A 22,532-nucleotide genomic window follows, 5' to 3' on the forward strand; every position below is an offset into this window, starting at 1 on the left:
CGATAGAGAATTTTTCTGTTTGTTTTGGGTGAACTTTCCCTTTAAGCCGATCTGTGGCCATCGTCATCCTCTTGCTGTCCTGTGTATGCGGGGCGGGGGCAAAGCCTGCTGCTCCCCTGGCTGCCATTCCTTCTTCTTCTCCACACCCTCCTCCTCCTCCTAGGCTCCAGGCCCAGAATGTAAAATAACCCCTCCCCCCACCTTTCCATCTGTCCCCTTTATAGGCCACGGAGGAGCCCGTCACCCCGGGTGATGGGATGGAGCCCATGCTCCGCCCCTTCAGTCTGGTCATTCCCTTCACCGTCCAGAAGGGAGAAATCACAGGTAGGATTATTAAGACTCTTGTTTGCTTGCTTTAACCCTTTTAGAACGGGGGAAGGCATCGGTGTCATTTTTAGATTTCTTTGGGAAATTAGGAGATTAGGAGATATACAAGCTCAAGATATACAAGCTTGTAGATCTGCTATTTCGTTTTGAAAAATCGTGAAAATGTGTGCAAATCTTGAATCTGAATATATATATATATATATATTTTTTTTTAAAGCGAAATCTTTAACTCATATCTTTACTTTTGGGGGGGTCCCTGGACATATTTTGAGATGGGGTCCGCGCGCAAATACATATTATTTTGGGGGCCCTTGACATGAAAAAGTTTGAGAACAAACTGATTATAGCAACATGCGTTTTTTTCCCCCAGAAGCAAAGATTTTAGTTAAAAATGATTTGCACACATTTTCACGACCCCCCCCCCCCCCCCCCCCCCCGCAAAAATAGCGAGTGCTATGAGCTTATATAACTGCTATATTTGAATAGCCAAAGAAATCTAAAGATGACACACATATGCGTTCTCCGGTCTAAAAGGGCTAAAGCGGCATCTCCGCTTTATTTGGAGAATACGGTGGAGAGATGCAGAAAAAAAAGAGACTGTATGAGGTGAGAGAAGCTGAAAGGCTGCTATAATAATGTGGATTCTAACTCACTACACAGGTGAAGTGCGCATGCCGTCCGGTAAGACGGCCCGGCCCAACATCACCGACAACAAGGACGGCACGGTCACGGTCAAGTACTCCCCTACGGAGAAAGGCCTGCACGAGATGGACATCAAATACGACGGCAACCACATCCCAGGTACTGTACACAGTGGTGGAAAAACGTGCTCAAATTTTTTACTTGAGTAAAAGTATCAATACCGCAATGTAGAAATACTCTGTTACAAGTGAAAGGCCTGTGTTCAAACTGTTACTTGAGTGAAAGTACAACAGTATTGTCAAAATATACTTTAAGTTCCAAAAGGAAAAGTACAAAAATGTTTGAAAATAGCAGATCTACAAGCTCACAACGCGTCGCGATGCGACGCATTGTGAGCTTGTAGATCAGCTATTTTCGAGTGGTTAATGTATGTTTTATAATATAATATAATAATTTATATCTGCAAAGTAACTAGTAACTAAAGTTTTCAAATAATTATAGTGGAGTAAAAGTACAATATTTGCCTCAGAGATGTAGTGGAGTGGAACTAAAAGTATTGAAAATTGGCAATACTCCCACTAAAGTAAAAAAAATACCACAAAATCTTACTTAAGTACAGTACTTGAGTAAATGCACTTAGTTACTTTACAAGACTGGTGCTGTATGTCACAAACATGCACGCACCAAGGAGGCAGGCAGGCGCATGCACATCCACACACACACACACACACACACACACACACACACACACACACACACACACACACACACACACACACATGCATAACTATTTTGCTAAGAGAGGTTCTATCAAAGTCTATCAATGCAACATAGTCTATGTACAAGATGACCATGCCAGTATTGGATTGGATTGCATAGTATTTGTTGTCCTTGTGGGGCAATTTGTGTTGCAACAGTAGTCAACACAATAAATCATAAAAAACACTCATAAATAAATACATATAACACACAAGTTGCGATGAGCTATAAAAAACATTACAAGTCCATCAGTCCCTTTGTTAATGTGTGAGTGACACTATAAAACATTAAAAGTCCATCAGTCCTTCGTTAAAGTGTGTGTAACATAGCAAATAGGCCTACAGCTTATTATAAAGTCAAACAATAAATCATAAAAAATAAACACATTAATAAATACATATAACACACAAGTTGCGATGAGCTATAAAAACAATTAAAAGTCCATTAGTCCTTTGTTAAAGTGTGTGTGACACTATAAAACAATTAAAAGTCCATCAGTCCTTCGTTAAAGTGTGTGTGACATAGCAACTGCCTACACAGCTTATTAAAAAGCCAAACAGCCGAGGGAACAAAATGATCTCAGATATCTGTTTGATTTGGCCCTTAACCCTTTAAGACCTGAGGCGATTCTTAAAAAAAAAAAAAAAATTGAAAAAAAAAAATGTGAAAAAAAACAAAAACATTTTTTTAAGATTTTTCAAAAATAGCAGATCTACAAGTTCATAGCGCGGCACTCGGTGCCGCGCTATGAGCTTGTATATCTGCTATTTTTGAATAGCCAAAGACATCTTAAGTGACACAGATGCGTTCCAGGTATCAATGGGTTAAACGTGCCTCCTCCCTGATGGCATGAATAGGGTGTTGAATAGGCCACCAAAATTGCCTTTGCCCTATGAGTGGCTCTAACTTGATAGACATCGGCCAAGATCATTCAAGTCATTGCCAATGGTCTTTTGGCAAAATGTAACAATCCTTCCCAGTTTATTTGTGTTAACCGTGCTGGGGTTGCCAAATCAACAAATCATTGCAAAAATAAAAAAATGTCTCAATAAAACATTTTCAAGATCTATCAACATTGAAACCCCTCCACTTTCTTAAGAAAAACATGTCTCTCATTGTCCTTTGTGCAGATGTAGTCAGTGTTGGCATCAAAAGTACATTTGTCATCCAGAGTGGTGCCAATATTGGCTTACTGTCTCCACAGCTATGCCATTAATAAAAGTCAGTGCCGTGACAGAGGGGGCAAAACTCTTTCCTTTTGTAGGAAAGGGTTGGGAAAAAGTCGCTATAAGCATGTCTTACGTTCTGAGACTTTGAGATGCAAATACATTATGAGCAGTGGTGGAAAAAGTACTCAAGTCTTTTATTTAAGTAAAAGTATCAATACTGCAATGCAGAAATACTCTGTTACAAGTAAAAGTCCGGTAATCAAAATGTAACTTGAGTAAAAGTACAAAAGTATTGATATCAAAATGTACTTAAAGTACCAAAATGAAAAGTACAAACATTTTTGAAAATAGCAGATCTACAAGCTCACAACGCATCGCGATCCGACGCGTTGTGAGCTTGTAGATCTGCTATTTTCAAATAGCCTGTGTATAAAATAGGGCTAAAGGGGTTAATGTATGTTTTATGATATAATAATTTATATCTGCAAAGTAACTAGTAACTAGTTTTTAAATAATTGTATTGGAGTAAAAGTACAATATTTGCCTCTGAGATGTAGTGGAGTAGAACTAAAAGTATAGACAATTGGAAATACTCCAGTAAAGTAAAAGTACCTAAAAATGTGACTTAAGTACAGTACTTGAGTAAATATACTTAGTTACTTTACACCACTGGTCATCACATCATTTTGCTGTAAGTCAGTATGCGGTATATATAAAGTGCGTTGGTGCCCTTGTTTCATCCAGGAAGTCCCCTCCAGTTCTACGTGGACGCCATTAACAGTGGTCACGTGACAGCCTACGGTCCTGGGCTGAGCCACGGCATGGTCAACAGACCTGCTGCCTTCACCATCGTTACCAAGGACGCCGGGGAAGGTAAGCGCAACATGAGATGAGATAGCCTGATTCCAGACAAATCTGCCACTGCAAAACAAGATATTGTTGCTTATTTGTCTCACTAAACATGGCAATGTTTTTAGATCCCTTATGGTTGCTTATTTCTCTCACTAAACATGGCAACGTTGAAAGGCCAAATGAGGAACAGCACCACAGTTCATAGAGATACATACAGTGGCTGAACACAGTATTGCGGGTCGTCTTAAGATCCCATATGCTGAGAGGACATTGAGCCCTCATTGGCTAAATGACCAGCCAATGAGGGAAAAGTTAGTACTAGCTGGAGTGTAGATAGAGACCAGGTTTGGCAACTTGGTAAAAAAAATTGCCCTTGGCAGATTAGGTCTGGCCCCTCTCAATAGAGATTGGATTTCTCTCCCTCCGAAGTTGTGAGGGACCAATCAGGGCCCAGTATGCAAATATGGGGCGTGTTTATCACCAGAGGCATTTTTTGTATTTGCCCCTCGGAAATGCAGGTTTCACACAGATATTCCAGGCTAATATCTACACAGTGATATTAGTCTGGCCATGCCAGGCTAGAGATGAGATACATTGATTTGCAAGCAGTGATGTAAAAAGTACTCACGTGTTTTACTTTAAGTGAAAGTATCAATATTGCGATGTAGAAATACTCTGTTACAAGTGAAAGTCCGGAATTCAAAATTGACTTGATTAAAAACTTGACAATGCGTTGCATCGCGACACATTGTGAGCTTGCAGATCCACTATTTTCAAATAGCCTAAGTTTAGCTATAGGGCTGAAGTGGTTACTGCATGTTTTGTAATAATAATCAAAACCTACAAAGTAACTAATAACTAAAAAAATGTTTTATAATTGTAGTGGAGTAAAAGTACAATATTTGCCTCTGAGATGTAGTGGAGTAGAAGTAAAGGTATAAATACTCCAGTAAAGTAAAAAGTACCTCACAATTGTACTTAAAGTACAGTACTTGAGTATTAATGCACATAGTTACTTTTCCACCACTCTTTGCAAGGAGGTCATTGGCCAGAGTCCTCACAGCTATAGTAACAGGCTATTATATGTGTTTGTCCCATCTCATCCCGTGCTTTATATGACCTCCAGGTGGTCTGTCTCTGGCGGTGGAGGGCCCCTCCAAAGCAGAGATCAGCTGTAAGGACAACAAGGACGGGACGTGCACCGTGTCCTACCTGCCCACCGCTCCGGGAGACTACAACATCATAGTCAAGTTCGACGACAAGCACATCCCCGGCAGTCCCTTCACCGCCAAGATCACTGGTACCTACCTTACCGTGTGTGTGTGTGTGTGTGTGTGTGTGTGTGTGTGTGTGTGTGTGTGTGTGTGTGTGTGTGTGTGTGTGTGTGTGTGTGTGTGTGTGTGCGCGCGCGCGCGCGCGCGCGCGTCACGCTTGTGTGCGTCAGTGTTGATTTTGACAGCACATTTTGATTTAGTTTTAGTCATAGTCTTTTGAATACAATTCCATTTACGTTTTTGTCTATTTTTAGTCTACTAAATATACGTTTTTAGTCGACTAAATCTACAGTTGATTTAGTCGACTAAAATGTATTCATGGCGGTGCCTTGATGACGCCGTGATGCCTGATTTTACACTTTGTTGCGCTCTGAAAATAGCAGATCTACAAGCTCACAACGCGTCGCGCTGCCAAAATTTTTCGTCACAGTTTAATCGCCGAAATCAACACTGGTGTGTGTGTGCGTGCATGCATGCGCGTGTGTGTGTTAAGAGAAATGTAATGCTGGGGAAAAAAAGAAATGTACAGCACAGTACATGTATGAGGAGACACAACAGAGTGTGTTCAAACATACTGTAGGCTAATGTTATAAGTAGGACTTAATTTATGAATTGAGTAATATGTCTAAATGAAATCAGAAGCTCCGGTATAGAGGCTGTGGATGTGACAGAGCAGCCTATTCATACAGGTTTGACCTCAGCTCGGCTGGCTCTATGAAAGCAGTTTGATCCAGAGTAAGGAACTTGCTGATAATAATAGCGGAGGGTCTCCGAATAGCTGCTGCACGTCGTGGGTCTCCTCGTTGCCTGTGTGTATGGCAGTGGTGGAAAAAGTACTCAATTTTTTTTACTTAAGTAAAAGTAAAGGTCCGGAATTCAAAGTTTACTTTACTTAAAAGTACAGAAGTATTGGTATCAAAATGTACTTAAAGTAGCAAAAGTAGAAAGTAATCATTATGTAGAATGTCCTATTTCAAGTTGTCAAATGTATAAATGTATCAAAATAGCAGATCTACAAGCTCACAGGGAGCGGCTATTTAAGTAACTAGTAGTAACTAGCATTTTCAAATAATTGTAGTGGATTAAAAGTACAATATTTGTCTCTGAGATGTAGTGGAGTAGAAGTAAAAGTATTGGAAATTGGAGACACTCAAGTAAAGTACAAATACCTCAAAATTGTACTTGAGTGCAGTACTTGAGTAAATGTACTTAGTTACTTTCCACCACTGGTGTAAGGCTGTGTGTGTGTGTGTGTGTGTGTGTGTGTGTGTGTGTGTGTGTGTGTGTGTGTGTGTGTGTGTGTGTGTGTGTGTGTGCGCGTGCGTGCGTGCGTGCGTGCGTGCGTGCGTGCGTGCGTGCGTGCGTGCGTGCGTGCGTGCGTGCGTGCGTGCGTGCGTGCGTGCGTGCGTGCGTGTGTGTGACAGAGTCGATTTGTTTCAATCAGCATCTGCGGATGCCGGATGGATGGGGGAGTGGGATAAACTAATCCATCTCGTCACTCTTTGTGTCTCTCTCTCTGTCTCATCTCTCCAGGTGACGACTCTCTGAGGACGTCGCAGCTCAACGTCGGCACGGCGACAGACGTGTCTCTGAAGATCACGGAGACGGACCTGAGCAGCCTCACCGCCACTATCCGGGCGCCGTCGGGACACGAGGAGCCCTGCCTGCTCAAGAGGCTGCCCAATCGTCATATCGGTGAGCCAACGTGGCGTACTTAATTTTTGTATTTTACGCGTCACAACATCTTGGGGTGTAGTAGGAGTGTCGGGAAAAAAAGTTCTGAGACCACCCATCAGAAGTTCTGAATGACGTCATTTTTCAGTGGTGGAAAGTAACTAAGTACATTTACTTAAGTGCAATTTTTAGGTATTTGTACTTTACTTGAGTATTTCCAACTTCAGTCCTATATACATTTTGGCCATTTCAAAATAGCCGATCTACAAGCTCACAATGCGTCGCGATGCGAGGCATTGTGAGCTTGTAGATCTGCTATTTTCAAAGGATTTTTATACATTTGAAAATGGGACATTCTGCATAATGAGTTCTTTCTACTTTTGGTACTTTAAGTACATTTTGATACCAATACTTTTTTACTTTTACTCAAGTCAATTTTGAATTCTGGACTTTACCTTGTAACAGAGTATTTCCACATTGCAGTATTGATACTTTTACTTAAGTACAAAATGTGAGTACTTTTTCCACCACTGGTCATTTTGTAGTTACGTATCACTCACCTGTCCGATACAAATTTCGGAAGGCACACGTATTGTACCTTTAGTCTGTCCAATATGTTTCTTATTGGGTTTGCTCCTGTATCTCTTTTTTCCACAGGCATATCCTTCACTCCCAAGGAAGTGGGGGAACACGTGGTCAGCGTGAAAAAGAACGGCAAGCACGTGACCAACAGTCCCTTCAAGATCATGGTGGGACAGTCGGAGATCGGGGACGCCAGCAAGGTGAAGGTCTACGGACAGGGCCTGGTGGAGGGGCACACCTTCGAGGTGGCCGAGTTCATTGTCGACACGAGAAACGCTGGTATGACAGACACCATAAGTGCATGAGCTTTCGATATCATACCATTTGTACAACCTAAGTTATTCACTTCTTGTCTCCCACGCCACCCTCTCTGTCCCCTCCTCTCCTCCAGGTTACGGCGGTCTGGGTTTGTCCATCGAGGGCCCCAGTAAAGTGGACATCAACTGCGAGGACGTGGAGGACGGGACATGTAAGGTCACCTACTGTCCCACCGAGCCGGGCAACTACATCATCAACATCAAGTTCGCTGACCAGCACGTCCCAGGTACACACAGGATGGAAGCTCTGTGGCATGGGATTTTACCCCGTATAAATCTGCATTATTATACCATGTTAAATATGAATATAGTTGTCCAGAGATGTTCAGATGTCAGTGGTGTAAAGTAACCAAGTACATTTACTCAAGTACTGTACTTAAGTACAATTCTGAGGTATTTTTTACTTTAGTGGAGTATTTCCAATACTTTTACTTCTACTCCACTACATCTCAGAGGCAAATATTATACTTTTGCTCCACTACAATTATTTGGAGACTTTAGTTACTAGTTACTTTGTAGATTTTGATTATTATTACAAAACATACATTAACCACTTCAGCCCTATATATATTTCGACCATTTGAAAATAGCCGCTCTACAAGCTCACAATGTGCCACGATGCGACGCATTGTGAGCTTGTAGATCTGCTATTTTTTAAAGATTTGTATACATTTTATACATTTGAAAACTTGTGGAATGGGACACATATAAAATATATATATATATATATATCTAGGGGAATGGACTGCTTAATTTCAACAGTTTACAGGTCTAGACCAATAGAATAGTCATTTATGAATAATACACAGTCTTATATTCATATATATATAAACATTCTGATAATGTTTACTCAATTATGAAGATTATATTGACCCGTCTGTCCCGACAGGAAGCCCATTCACGGTGAAGGTGTACGGCGAGGGCAGGATGAAGGAGAGCATCACCCGGAAGAGACAGGCGCCCTCCATCGCTACCATCGGCAGCACCTGTGACCTCAACCTCAAAATACCAGGTGGGTGCCATTATTATTACAGTAGAAACGCCAGGCTTCAATTCTGCCTAGCAAATCCGCCCCCCCACCCCCTACCCCCTACCCCCACAACAACTACATCTATCTCTCTGTCCTGTTGCCTTCCTAATGTGCTCAGTATGCTTTCTGTAGCACAGTGCTTCTCAACTGGTTTTGTACATTCATGGCGCTGAATATCAGAGTTGTAAAGTAACTAAGTACTGTGGTTTAAGTACAATTTTGAGGTACATTTACTTTACCGTAGTATTTCCAATTGTCTATACTTTTACTTCTACTCCACTACATCTCAGAGGCGAATATTGTACTTTTGCTCCACTACATTTATTTGAAAACTTTAGTTACTAGTTACTTTGCAGATATACATTATTACATTATAGAACATACATTAACAACTTTAGCCCTATTTTATACCAAGGCCATTTGAAAATAGCCGATCTACAAGCTCACAACGCGTCACATCGCGACACGTTGTGAGCTTGTAGATCAGCTATTTTCAAACATTTTAGTGCTTTTACTTTTGGTACTTTAAGTACATTTTGATACCAATACTTCTGTACTTTTACTCAAATACATTTTTAATTCCGGACTTTTACTTGTAGCTAACTTCTACATTGCAGTATTGATACTTTTACTTAAGTATGTGAGTACTTTTCCCACCACTGCTGAATATTGGGCTATTACTATGAAGAGAATAATAAAAAGCAACCTAGAGTGTGCATATTTATGCCTCATCAGCACTCTCTGGTGGACAAAGTTGCAGACATATGCAGACAGTCTGGCTCATTACATTAATTTTGTCTCACTTCATGGCTCAACTAATACATCATGATTCCTTCATCATGAAGGTGATATTGGTAACATTTTTATGTAGAGAAAAAAAATCCTGCAAAACCTTTATTAGGACTGTGAAATTATAATTGTAATAATTTAGTTTGGGTCCAAAATTGTGTTTTTTCTTTTAATATTATTTCTTTTTTACATTTGTCATCCCATGGTGGCCATTATCCATGCTGCTTCTGTTTACATTGGGGAAGGTTTTAATCTCCCACTAAACAGACACTCGGAGGCAGGTGCTGTGTTGTGCAAACTAGAGAAAAATGCCAGAGGTGTAGTGATGTGGAGTGTAGTGCAACATCTAGTGGTTGACTGTTGTCTATAGCACCTTTAAGGTATTTTTTTTATGTGATCCTGGCAGAATACCTCACAAACAACCACTTTGTCACCGGTTGAGAAACGCTGCTCTAGCATCTTAAACCCTTCCTTGTTGCCTTCGTCAAAGCCCCTCTATATATCCCAACGCTCTCCCTTGTTTCCTTTCCTCTGCTCCTTCGTTCTTCCTCCTCCTGCCCTGCTGTAGGCAACTGGTTTCAGATGGTTTCGGCGCAGGAGCGTCTGACGCGGACGTTCACGCGCAGCAGCCACACGTACACGCGCACCGAGCGCACGGAAATCAGTAAGACCCGCGCGGGCGAGACCAAGAGGGAGGTGCGCGTGGAGGAGAGCACCCAGGTGGGGGGAGACCCGTTCAGGGACGTGTTCGGAGAGTTCCTGGGCCGAGAGAGCCTGACCACCACCGGCTTCAGTGGAATCCAATCCTCCTCCGCCGGCCGACAGCCACAGCAAGAGGGTGTGTGTGTGTGCTTGTGTGTGCTTGTGTGTGCGTGTGCGTGTGCGTCAGTGGTGGAAAAAGTGCTCAAATAAAAATAGTAAAAGTATCAATACTGCACTATAGAAATACTCCGTTACAAAATGCACTTGAGTAAAAGTACAAAAGTATTGGCATCAAAATGTACTTAAAGTACCAAAAGTAAAAGTACTCATAATGCAGAATGTCCCATTTCACAAGTTTTCAAATGTATAAAAATCTTTTGAAAATAGAAGATCTACAAGCTCACAATGCGTCGCATCGCGACGCATTGTGAGCTTGTAGATCGGCTATTTTGAGCTTGTAGATTGGCTATTTTCAAATGGCCGAAATGAATGTATATAGGGCTGAAGTGGTTAATGTATGTTTTGTAATAATAATCAAAATCTACAAAGTAACTAGTAACTAAAGTTTTCAAATAAATAAAAGTACAATATTTGGATCTGAGATGTAGTGGAGTAGAAGTTGAAGTATTGGAAATTGGACATTTTCAAGTAAAGTACAAATACCTCAAAATCGTACGTAAGTACAGTAGATAAGTAAATGTATTTAGTTACTTTCCACCACTGGTGTGTGCGTGTGCGTGTGCGTGTGCGTGTGCGTGTGCGTGTGTGCGTGTGCGTGTGAGCGTGCGTGTGCGTCCGATTTGCCTTCCTGAAATTAACGGTTGATTTAGTTTGTCATTTCTTTCGTTATAACTCCTTCAGATTCAACCTACAGGTCTTTAACTGTAATAATGAAGTCTCTGAGAACAACAGCCCTTGGGGTCAGCTGCATAGATATTATACTTTAGGCTTGTGACCTACCTGTTGCATAAATGTGACTTACCACAGTTAGTCGCCAATATTAGCCTGACCTGCATAGTCAGAATCACAGTCACAGTGTGGGGGTGGTTGGGAGGGGTGGTAGACAACTATGCTTTACTGGTCTTATAATATAATACCGGGCTATTAGCCTGGTGTAGAATTTAAGACCAAATGTATGCAACTGGCCCCAGGAGTTCTTAACTTCGTAACCTAATGTTTTGAAATGAATATCTAACTTAAAGCAACTACAGTGTGCCCTGCTTAAAGGGATAGTTCACCCAAAAAAATCGATCGATTAGTGGAGACTTGAATTCATGGATATTTGTTGTTTTTGTCAATAATTTGATGACCAGCGGACCGGTATGGCGGCGGTTCCGGTATTAGACACAAAGGAGACTCTTTGTGTCTCCTACAGTAAAGTAGGAGACACCGGAATCGCTGCCGGTCATCAAATTATTGGCTTAGGATTGCGACAAAAACAAAAAAAATATTCATGAATTCAAGTCTCTATGGGGTGACTTTGTGAATCGGTGAATCGATAGGAAAAAAAAGTCATTTTGGGGGTGAGCTATCCCTTCAAGTACATCATTAACCACTGCCTTTTTTTTTCTATTCCTTTTTTTTACAAATCAAATTGATTGTATATCACTCAGGATAAGTGTCAACTAACTTTATTTAACATGTCTTTGGTTATTTCATCAACAACCAACAACAACCCCATGTCTGATGGTCTATAATATTCAGCACATTCATGCTGAATGAGCGTATGTGTGTCCATGTGTCTGACTGTGAGCGGAAAATACATTGAGCTCTGCAAGACCATTTGTTAACCGTTTAAGACCGGGAAAGCATCATTTGTGTCATTTTACGATTTTTGGGGCTATTGAAACATAGCAGATATACAAGCTCGTAGCGCGGCACCGAGTGCCGCGCTACGAGCTTGTAGATCTGCTATTTTTTTTACATTTGTGCAAATCCTGGAATATATATGTTTTTTAAAGGAACATTTGTAAAATATTTAGTTCCAGGGATCCTCAGAAGCAAAGATTTTCCTTACAAATGTCCGGCAAAAAATTATACAAGCTCATAGCGCGGCACCGAGTGCCGTGCTATGAGCTTGTAGATCTGCTATTTTTTGAATAGCCCAAAGAAATCTTTAAAACGACACAACAGATGCGTTCCCGGATCGAATGGGTTTTTAAAAAAAAAGAAAAAACATACTTATTTCTCTCTTTTCATCCCCTCCTCCTCTTCTTCATCCTTTATCATCATCATCTACCACTTCCTTCACCTCTTCCTCCCCATCCACCACTTGTATCCTCTTCCTGGTATCCTCTTCTCTTCCCCCACACTCGCCTTTTATTTCCTCCCATGTTTTTTTTTTCCCTCTCCTTTCCTTGTCTTTTCTCTTTCCCTCCGTCCATGTCCAGTCGGTGAACAGTCGGGGACCAAGGAGATGACGGCTCAGGTGACCAGCCCCGGCGGGAAGACCGAGGACGCCGAGATCATCGAGGGAGAGGACAGCGCGTACAGCGTCCGCTTCATCCCGCAGGAGATGGGGCCCCACACCGTCAACGTCAAGTACCGGGGCCAGCACGTGCCCGGGAGCCCCTTCCAGTTCACCGTGGGGCCCCTCGGCGAGGGAGGCTCGCACAAGGTCCGGGCTGGGGGCGTCGGCCTGGAGAGGGGAGTGGCGGGGATACCAGGTATGGTTGGCTGGCAATATAGGACGTTATATATATATCAGTGGTGTAAAGTAACTAAGTACATTTACTCAAGTGTTGTACTTAAGTACAATTTTGAGGTGTTTTTTACTTTACTGGAGCGTTTCAGATTTTCAGTACTTTTACTTCTACTCCCACTACATCTCCACTACATCTCCACTACAATTATTTGAAAACTTTAGTTACTAGTTACTTACTAGATTTTGATTATTATTACAAAACATACATGAACCACTTCAGTCCTATATACATTTTGGCCATTTGAATATAGGCGATGCAACGCATTGTGAGCTTGTAGTTGTGAAATGTGACATTCTGCATAATGAGTACTCTCTACTTTTGATACTTTGAGTACATTTTGATACCAATACTTTTGTACTTTTACGAGTAATTGTTTTAATTCCGGACTTTTACTTGTAACAGAGTATTTCTAAATTGCAGTATTGATACTTTTACTTAAGTTAAAAAATATATATTTTTTCCACCACTGCATAATATATAGAATATATGAATTGCCTATTTACCAGTATTCTCCATGTCATCATCACCAAGCTGCTAAAACTGTGCAGTACTGAGGTGCGCCACTAGAGGGTAATAATGTGACTTCTTGTTTCGCTCTGTTGCAGCTGAGTTCAGTATCTGGACCAGGGAGGCGGGCGCTGGCGGTCTGTCCATCGCTGTAGAAGGGCCCAGCAAGGCCGAGATCACCTTTGAAGACAGGAAGGATGGGTCCTGCGGAGTCGCCTACGTGGTCCAAGAACCTGGTGAGAGACTTATGTAGTGCTTGTTAACCAGACAGTCACAGGATCTCACAACCCTACAGTGGGCCACAAGATGTTCTGTTCTGACAGGGTCATCATTTTAATAAAAGAATATTGTGTCATTCCATATACAGTATTGGCTCTTTATATTGTTTATTATTATGTATAACTTTAGATCAGTAACATATTGGATTGTACACTAATCCACTTTTAATGCATAGCAATATCAAACCAGTTTGAAATATTTAATTAATAATTATTAACGTATTAACAAAAAATCTTAGTATTTGGAAACAAAATAATTTCAACAGTTACATCAGTCCTTATGCTCTAAGACAGTGGTTCTCAACCAGTGGTCCGGGGACCACCAGTGGTCCTTGAGGGGGCTCCAGCTGGTCCCCAGCTAAATGATGGAGAGTTGGTAACCAAAATGGACCCTTATAGATCTTTAACTCTTGAGAGTGTAAAATGAAACCAAATGGACCCTTACGGGTCCATTTGGTTTCATTTTACGCTCTCAAGAGTTACAATTATTGTTAAACGTCTGCATTATCTAATTGAAGAATTGTTATTTTGATCAACGTTTGCCTGTTGTCTCTCCTATGGTACCAACATCAATACAGCATGGAATTGTGGACAAAATTGTATCAAACGATAACAAAATATCTTGGGTCTTGGGTGTCTAAATCTCATCAAACGGTGGTCCCATGGCTCAAATGCTGAATAAATAATGGACCTTGATACGAAAAGGGTTGAAAACCATTGCTCTAAGAAGTATCAGATAGTTTTTTCCCATGTTTAGTGGAAACTAAATATCATGTCTAGATGGGCGGGTTCAAAATCTGCGGAGAAAATTTCCGCCGGATCCTATTGGTTCACCGATCTGTCCGTCAGTCCCCGCCCCGCCCCGCACCCCTCCTCCTCCCCAATGTGTAGCATTGAGAGCCCTGACGTCATAACATTTGGAGCGACGCCCACTGCACTCTGGTTGGTTGGGGGAAATTAAAACGCTTCCTATATACCCGGAACATCAACTGGTTGGTCCAGGCTTTTATTTTTTTTAGCAAAACTAAAAACTAAAAGCCTGGAGATCGAGGCTAAGTGGAAACAGCAAGTGTGGCTTTAGTGCCTGGCTAATGCGTTCTCATCCTGCAGGTGACTATGAAGTTTCCATTAAGTTCAACGACGAGCAAGTCCCGGATTCTCCCTTCATTGTGCCCATCGCCACCCTATCGGACGACGCTCGCCGACTCACTGTGACCAGCCTGCAGGTGAGAGAGAGAGCACGTGGTCTTCACTTGTGGGGATCTTCCACTTATTCCCTAAACCCATAACCTAAACCTAAAGAGCTTGTAGATCTGCTATTTTTGAAAAATCGTGAAAATGTGTGCAAATCTTTCAATATATATATATATATTTTTTAAAGCAAACATTTGCTTTGCTTCTACAAAATGTCTTCTAAATCCTGACAGTTTTCTGAAAGACGTACAGTATGTCGCTATATGAGTGGTTCTCAAACTTTTCCATGTCAAAGACCACCCAAAATTATATGTATTTGGCCGCGGACCCCCATCTCAAAATATGTAGTTCTAGGACCCCCCAGAAGCACAGATCGCAAGTTAAAAATATTTGTCTTAAAACATATATTCAAAGATTTGCACAAAGTTTCCACGATTTAAAAAAAAAAGCAGATCTACAAGCTAACCCTCTATCCCGACTCTATCCTTGACCGTAACTGTAACCCAGTTCCAGGCCTATAACACTAAACCTAAGCTCTAAACTCACTAAAATAGCAGCGAGGACTGCGTTTATAGAACCGGTTGAGTAGCTGAGGTCACAGCTGTATGAATAGGCCTGCTCTCTCACATCGACTAGAGACTCCATATTAACAGCCACTGATGCCACAGCCTCTGCATTAAAGTCGTCATTTTGTTTAGCTGCAAATAGATATATTAGTCTTGGGCCAGTGACTTATGAAACCTATATGCGGAGAGTATTCTTTTGCGTAGGCGTGTATTCTGGGCTTAGCATAACTCCGCTAGCTCATCCTTCATCAGAACTACTTATAGCTCTGTCTTATCTGACCTTTGGAGCTTTTGGGTTGAGAGTCTGGGAGAGCCAGACTAATTTAATCCCTGTACTACGTAATACCACCTCTTACACCCTGTTTCCTTTTATCTTAAAGGAGTAGTTCACCCAAAAATGACTTATGTTTTTATCAATTACGCGCCCCATGAAGCCTTGAATTTTTGTGCCTTGAATGTTTATTGTTTTTGTCACATTCCTAAGCCAATAATTATGCTGAAAAGAAATCTCAGTGAATTCAAGGCTTCATGGGGTGTGTAATTGATAGAAGATAAGTAATTTTTGGGGTGAACTACTCCTTTAAGTACAACCAGCCCACTTAAAGCAGGTACTGAGACCTTCTGGGGGATGATAAGGCAAGATAAAACAATAACAAAACATCACATAATAAATGGAATGGATCCCGAGGGAAGAATCTGGTGGTTCATTACTGCATAGAACAACAGAATGTAGATAGGAGTTCAGCAACAGAAAGTACACACGTCTAAACAAACTGAAAGAGAAGATAAGCACTCCAAATCTCCTGGTCAAATAACTGCAACAGCAATAACCAAGTAAAGTACATGTACTCAAGTACACTTTCTAGGTATTTTTACTGCACTGGAGTATTAAAACATTTCAATACTTTTACTTCTACTCCACTACATCTCAGAGGCAAATATTGTACTTTTACATACATTAGCCACTTCAGCACTATTTAAACTTTGGCTATTTGAAAATACCCGATCTACAAGCTCACAACGCGTCGCGATGCGACCCGATGTGAGCTTGTAGATCTGCTATTTTCAAAAGATTTGAATACATTTTATTTATACCTATGATACCTTGTGAAACGGAACATTCTGCATAATGTGTACTTTTACTTTTGTACTTTAAGCATATTTTGTTACCAATACTTTTGTACTTTTACTCAAGTACAGTTTTCATTCCGGACTTTTACTTGTAACTATTTCTACATTGCAGTGTTGATACTTTTAAAGCAATTGAGTACTTTTTCCACCACTGACGTCACCCTTCTCACAATGCTCTTCTTTCCTCAGGAGATGGGTCTGAAGGTCGGTCAGGAGGCTTCTTTCGCGGTGCAGCTGAATGGAGCCCGAGGCCTGATCGATGCCAAGGTTCACACCCCGTCCGGGGCCATCGAGGAATGCTACATCACCGAGTTGGACAGCGGTAAGACAGGGACATGTTGAAAAGCTGAACCGATGTTTGCACCTCTGGGCCTTGAAGAGCTCATTTAGTTTATTTAACCCATTAAAACCGGGGACGCATCTGTGTAACCACTTTAACCATTCTTTTATACTTTGGCTATTCAAACATAGCAGATATACAAGCTCATAGCGCGGCACCGAGTGCCGCGCTATGAGCTTGTGTATCTGCTATTTTTCTTTTTTTAATTGTGAAAATGTTTGCAAATCATTGAATATATATATATGTTTTTAATGCGAACACTTTTAACTAAAATCTTTGCTTCTGGGGGTCCCTGGAACAACACATATTGAGATGGGGGTCCACGGCCAAATACATTTTGGGGGCCCTTGACATGAAAAGGTTTGAGAACCACTGATTATATAGCAACATGTTTAGAAGACTATTTGTTGAATCCCCAGAAGCAAAGATTTGAGTTACAAATGTTCGCTTTAAAAATATATATATATATTCAAAGATTTGCACAAATGTTCAAGATTAAAACAAAGAAATAGCAGATCTACAAGCTCATAGCGCGGTACTGCTATGAGCTTGTATATCTGCATTTTTTTTGAATAGCCAAATTATAAGATAATGGTCAAAGCGGTTAAAACCTAAAATGACAGATGCTTCCCCTATCTTAATGGGTTAACAGATGAATTAGTAATGAATGTCAGAAATAATAGAAAACATGGATCATGTCATGATTACGATTATTCTTCATTATTCCAAACAGACAAGCATGCCATCAGGTTTATCCCGAGGGAGAACGGCGTCCACTCGATCGACGTTCGCTTCAACGGCAGTCACATCCCGGGCAGCCCCTTCAAGATCCGTGTGGGAGAGCCGGGGCAGGTGGGGGACCCTGGTATGGTGTCTGCGTTTGGACCAGGCCTGGAAGGAGGATCCACGGGTAAGCACTCAGTCATATAGTGCATTCTGGGAGTCCACATATTATGCAGGGATATTATGCTGGGTACAAGGAGCACTTAGGCCTGTCACAATTATTACATAATCGTCTAATCGCAATTATTTTATATCATCGCAATTATTTTTTGCATAATCGTCATAATCAATTCCTTGTTAAAAATGTACTTATGTTTAAAAAATCAAAAATAGTGGAAATAGCCGATCTACAAGCTCAAAACGCGTCGCGATGCGACGCGTTTTGAGCTTGTAGATCTGCTATTTCCACTATTAATGTTTATTTATATAAAGTATAAAGTCATTAAATGTCTTATTTGTCATATCTGCCCTGTGCAACTTTTGTTTACGAAAGCTAAAAGCAAAACAGATATGTAATTTTTAATCATAATGTTCCAATTACATTTTCAACGATCGTTAATCGCAATTATTTGAGCGATGATTAATTGTCAACTTAAATGTGCAATCGTGACAGCCCTAGGAGCACTACAGTGGAGCTGTCAAGATGATATGTTTGTCGCTGTTGAATTTTAACTCTATTTATATATTAACTCATTCACTGCCAAGGACGACTGTTACGACTTTTTTTTCCAAAGGCTCAGACTGCCAAAGACGACTTTTTTTGTTTTCAGTGGTTTTCCAGCAGATGGCGCTGTACTCTAACACTCAAGTGACCATTTTCATCCTCAAGTCGCACAGATCCAGAGAGATCACTTGATCGAACGATCTCTGCCACCATTGACTTATAGCGTATTTGGGAAACGGCTGTATATTTGTCTTTTTTTCGCCCTGCATTTTTTACGAGACGAGCTATTTTCAGCGGACTGTAACAAGCGACCGGGGGGGGAGGGCACGATGACTTTTTTTTCTCGCGGAAGCACAGTGAAACCCTCCGTGTTTAGCAATTGTCGGGGGATCGATCACACTGGATATAAATAGTCTGTGACTAGCTGAAAATGTACGGAAAACCAAAAATTGCTGGTGTAGCAGAGTGGCTCACAACCTCAGCCTGATGGCCTGAATGTCTAATATCTCCCCCCGAGCTATAGGGAATTCCCTTTGGCTTAGTGGGTAAGATGTTGGCTTTCCACGCGGGAGACCCCGGGTTAGAATTTCGGGCGTTACACTGGCAGTGGGTGATTCATTTATGGATTTAATCTGTCAGTGAAAGAGTTAAATAGCATGCGTGAGAAAGACAGTGATTTGTCAGGCCTGGGTTCTTCAGGCAGGTCGAGGAGCCCTGACAGCAAACCCACGCACACACCCGTGGTTTTCGCAGCATAATGACAGTTCCTTCCTCTTTCGATCATTTCTTGCTTTTACCAGGTGTCGCAGCGGATTTCACCGTGAACACCTGTAACGCTGGCTCGGGAGCTCTGTCTGTCACCATCGATGGACCATCGAAGGTCAAGATGGACTGCCTGGAGTGTTCTGACGGCTACAAAGTCACCTACACACCCATGGCTCCAGGGAGCTACCTCATCTCCATCAAGTACGGAGGACCCCAGCACATCGTGGGCAGCCCCTTCAAGGCCAAAGTCTCAGGTGTGTAACCTGGACCTCAAACTAGACCTTAATTTATTTTTTCATTTTTTGTTTTAATTAGTCATGTTTATTTCGAAATGATGTTAATAAATACACAACTTTTTTTTTGCACTTTCGAAATCACAAAGAAAAACATTAAATATCAGATTAAAATATAGAAAAAAAGAAACAAGAGAAGAAAAAAGAGTGAAAGTAATCTAAACAAACCTTGTAATCTAACCTATACATATACAAACCTTCATGAGTGTCTGCAACACCAATGACACTTGTGGCACTACACGATTTCTCATATTGCCTGAATGCAGAGGCCAAAGCGTGACCAACGTCACATCACCATAACCTAGACTGCAACCATCATTACTTTGAGAATGTTTCCAGCCAGTGAACATTTTGCCTGAGATGGTAAAAATGCAGCGCAGTACAGGGATCACAGTGAATCTGAGGATCTCAGAATTATTCTCTTTTACTCTCTGTCTTTCTCTGTCTGGTTCTTTGACAGACCCCTGCAGTACTAGTCCACTGGCTCTTTAATATGGAATTCCACTCTTAACTTCATCTTGCAGTTACTTGAGTTACTTCTTTGCAAACTTTACACTCGGCTATCTTTCCTCTCTTTTCTTCACTCTCAACTTGTTTGGTTTTCTCTCCAGGGGCTCGTCTCTCCGGTGGCCACAGTTTGCACGAGACGTCATCCGTCCTGGTGGAGACGGTCACAAAATCGTCCGCAATCAGCGGGGCCTTTGGCTCCTTGCCCAAGTTCTCCTCTGACGCCAGTAAAGTCATCTCCAGGGGCGCCGGTCTATCGAAAGCCTTTGTCGGCCAGAAGAACACGTTCACGGTAGACTGCAGCAACGCAGGTGAGGGACAACACACCTCTCAAACACAGCACAGACGTACAGATCTACTCGGGCACACATGCACATGCAAAGCACTGACGCTTAGGTCTGTAACGACTACACACTTAAGATGACGATTAATTGTCACGCAAATAATTGCGATTAACGATTTAATTGTGTTTTTGGCATTGAACATTGGAACATATGGATACAAATATTATTTCTGTTTGGCCTTTTAGACTTTATATACAAAAATTGCACAGGGCAGATACGACAAATAACTTCAGTATACAAATAAGTTATTGATATATTTAATAATTGTGTAAAAATACATGTAAAAAAGCAGATCTACAAGATCTACAAGAAATAGCAGATCTACAAGCTGACAAGCTTGTAGATCTGCTATTTCTGCTTTTTTATATCTGAAAATGTGTGAAAAATTTTCAACATGGAAACGTTTATGACGATTATTTTTAAAAGAATGCGATTATCTCAAATAATTGCGATTAGACGATTATGGAATCATTGTGACAAGGCCTAGACAACACACCTCTGAAACACAGCACAGACGTACAGATCTACTCGGGCACACATGCACATGCAAAGCACCGACGATTGACCATATGCTGTCCTTCCTCCTTGCAGGCACCAACATGTTAATGGTCGGCGTCCACGGGCCGAAGACTCCCTGTGAAGAGGTGTACGTCAAACACATGGGCAACAGGATGTACAACGTCACGTACACCGTCAAAGAGCTGGGCAACTACATCCTCATCGTCAAATGGGGAGACGAGCACGTTCCCGGCAGTCCCTTCACTGTCACCGTCCCTTAAAAATCGCCACTACTGCCCCCTCCCCCCCGTTGTCCAAACGCCTCTGCTGTATCCTAGAAAAGGACCTGTCCGGACAAACGTTAACCTTCCCCCGATGCACTAAAGATGCAAAAGACTGTTCCGCCTGTGTCAGTGGAGGACAGAGATGTCTTACTCACGCCCAGACGTCTCTCTGTCATGTCCTGCTCCTTCACTGTTTGTGACAAAACAGCCCACAGCAGTCGTCTGTCAAATGGCAATCAGGAGCACTAGGCCGCACCATAAGTTATAAGAATGTATCACACGGATATAATTATGAAATGTAATGAATGTCTAACTCTGAGCCCCAGACGTCTTTGTCGGTTCCCCTCAGATTGTCTTTTTTTCTGTTCCTAATGTCCCCCGTATGTTTACTGTTCCGAAGCTGAGACTGTAGGAAGAGGACTAGTTTGACACTTCAAAGACTTCTCTGGCTCACTATTTTTTTACTGTGGCCTGTCTCTCCAAATCAATCCCACAATGCTGCAGGAGGCCCCCGTGCTGGCCACTGAGCAGCTCAAGCTGTGCTGTGACAAAAGAAACTCTACTGCTTTTGATTATTTTTATTTATTCAGACCTTTTCTTTGTTTTCTTTGACAGAAAATCGTCTTATTGTTCTTGTTAAAGGAAAGGAGTTCAGTCGATCTCACAGCTCCTTCCAATACAGTGCCATCTCTTCCCCCTGGAGATGTGATTGGCTGAGATTTTTTACTAAAGGGAGAACGTGCGGTGTAGCAATCAGTCAGTTTTAATGTGTGAATGTTGAGAAAAACCACAGAACTACAGAGTGACTTTTATAGTGATTTTATATGTATGAAAATGGACGAAACCAAGAAATTGTCAATTGTTTGATATATTAACCTTCTCATTGGTAAGATTGTGCAGGCATAATAAAGGTTTTATCTGCTAACTTGCCATTAAAAACCACTATCGTAAATCTGGCGTTGTCTTATACATGGATGCCTCATGTCTGCATGAAAATGACATCTGTACAACTCTGTCACTCTCTGGTGCCAATTCCAAGTATTTCCCCTTTGCACGAGATGACTTAGAAGACATTCTGATACCAGGACTCTTTGAAAAATGCATTAACACTGGACATTGAGTGATGTGGCCATCAAAATATTTAGTGGAACCACAAGATAAAAATGTGGAGTCAAAGTAGATGTTTGAAATACCCTTGGGTGCAACTCCATGCCTGTGCAGGCATCCCATATAACCCTTATAGCAGTATAACATGAGATAAATCCAGTCTATTTGAAAGGGTGTTTGAATGTGGCTGACCCAGTGCCATATATGCAAAATTTGCAACAGGCTTTTGTTTCAAAAATAATACACGTGTCATGTCATTAAAAAAAGTTTTAGAGGGAACAGCTTAAATAATTGCGATGATGACGCTGAGGTATGAAAAAACAACAATCAACAGGTAACTTTCTTTTATTAACGTCTAACAATCAAAAGAGACAACGTGACATCGGCGTTGTCCTCGTACAAATTGTCAGTGGCAAGTATTTAATGTCAGAAAGAAGATTTATTGAGTA

The 22,532-nt window shown here is 41.4% G+C and overlaps 1 protein-coding gene across 1 annotated transcript in view; it reads left to right on the plus strand.

Moving 5' to 3' along the window:
- Positions 1–21,901, plus strand: part of flncb (filamin C, gamma b (actin binding protein 280)) — a gene marked incomplete at its 5' end in the record, with an annotated part of 99,114 nt that extends 77,213 nt beyond the window's left edge. Inside the window, 17 exons of the mRNA XM_080420567.1 lie at positions 225–324; positions 988–1,128; positions 3,642–3,770; positions 4,876–5,049; positions 6,557–6,718; positions 7,355–7,558; positions 7,671–7,823; positions 8,486–8,608; positions 9,984–10,253; positions 12,508–12,783; positions 13,428–13,565; positions 14,718–14,833; positions 16,688–16,820; positions 17,572–17,748; positions 19,086–19,304; positions 19,955–20,161; positions 20,786–21,901. Of these exons, the coding sequence (XP_080276693.1) occupies positions 225–324; positions 988–1,128; positions 3,642–3,770; positions 4,876–5,049; positions 6,557–6,718; positions 7,355–7,558; positions 7,671–7,823; positions 8,486–8,608; positions 9,984–10,253; positions 12,508–12,783; positions 13,428–13,565; positions 14,718–14,833; positions 16,688–16,820; positions 17,572–17,748; positions 19,086–19,304; positions 19,955–20,161; positions 20,786–20,973 (2,910 nt within the window). The 3' untranslated portion in view covers positions 20,974–21,901. The remainder of the gene's footprint in view (positions 1–224; positions 325–987; positions 1,129–3,641; positions 3,771–4,875; positions 5,050–6,556; positions 6,719–7,354; positions 7,559–7,670; positions 7,824–8,485; positions 8,609–9,983; positions 10,254–12,507; positions 12,784–13,427; positions 13,566–14,717; positions 14,834–16,687; positions 16,821–17,571; positions 17,749–19,085; positions 19,305–19,954; positions 20,162–20,785) is intronic.
- Between the last annotated feature and the right edge of the window lie 631 nt (positions 21,902–22,532).

Source organism: Gymnoscopelus braueri (assembly GCF_963280865.1).
Source record: "Gymnoscopelus braueri genome assembly, chromosome: 23".
NCBI lineage: Eukaryota > Metazoa > Chordata > Actinopteri > Myctophiformes > Myctophidae > Gymnoscopelus > Gymnoscopelus braueri.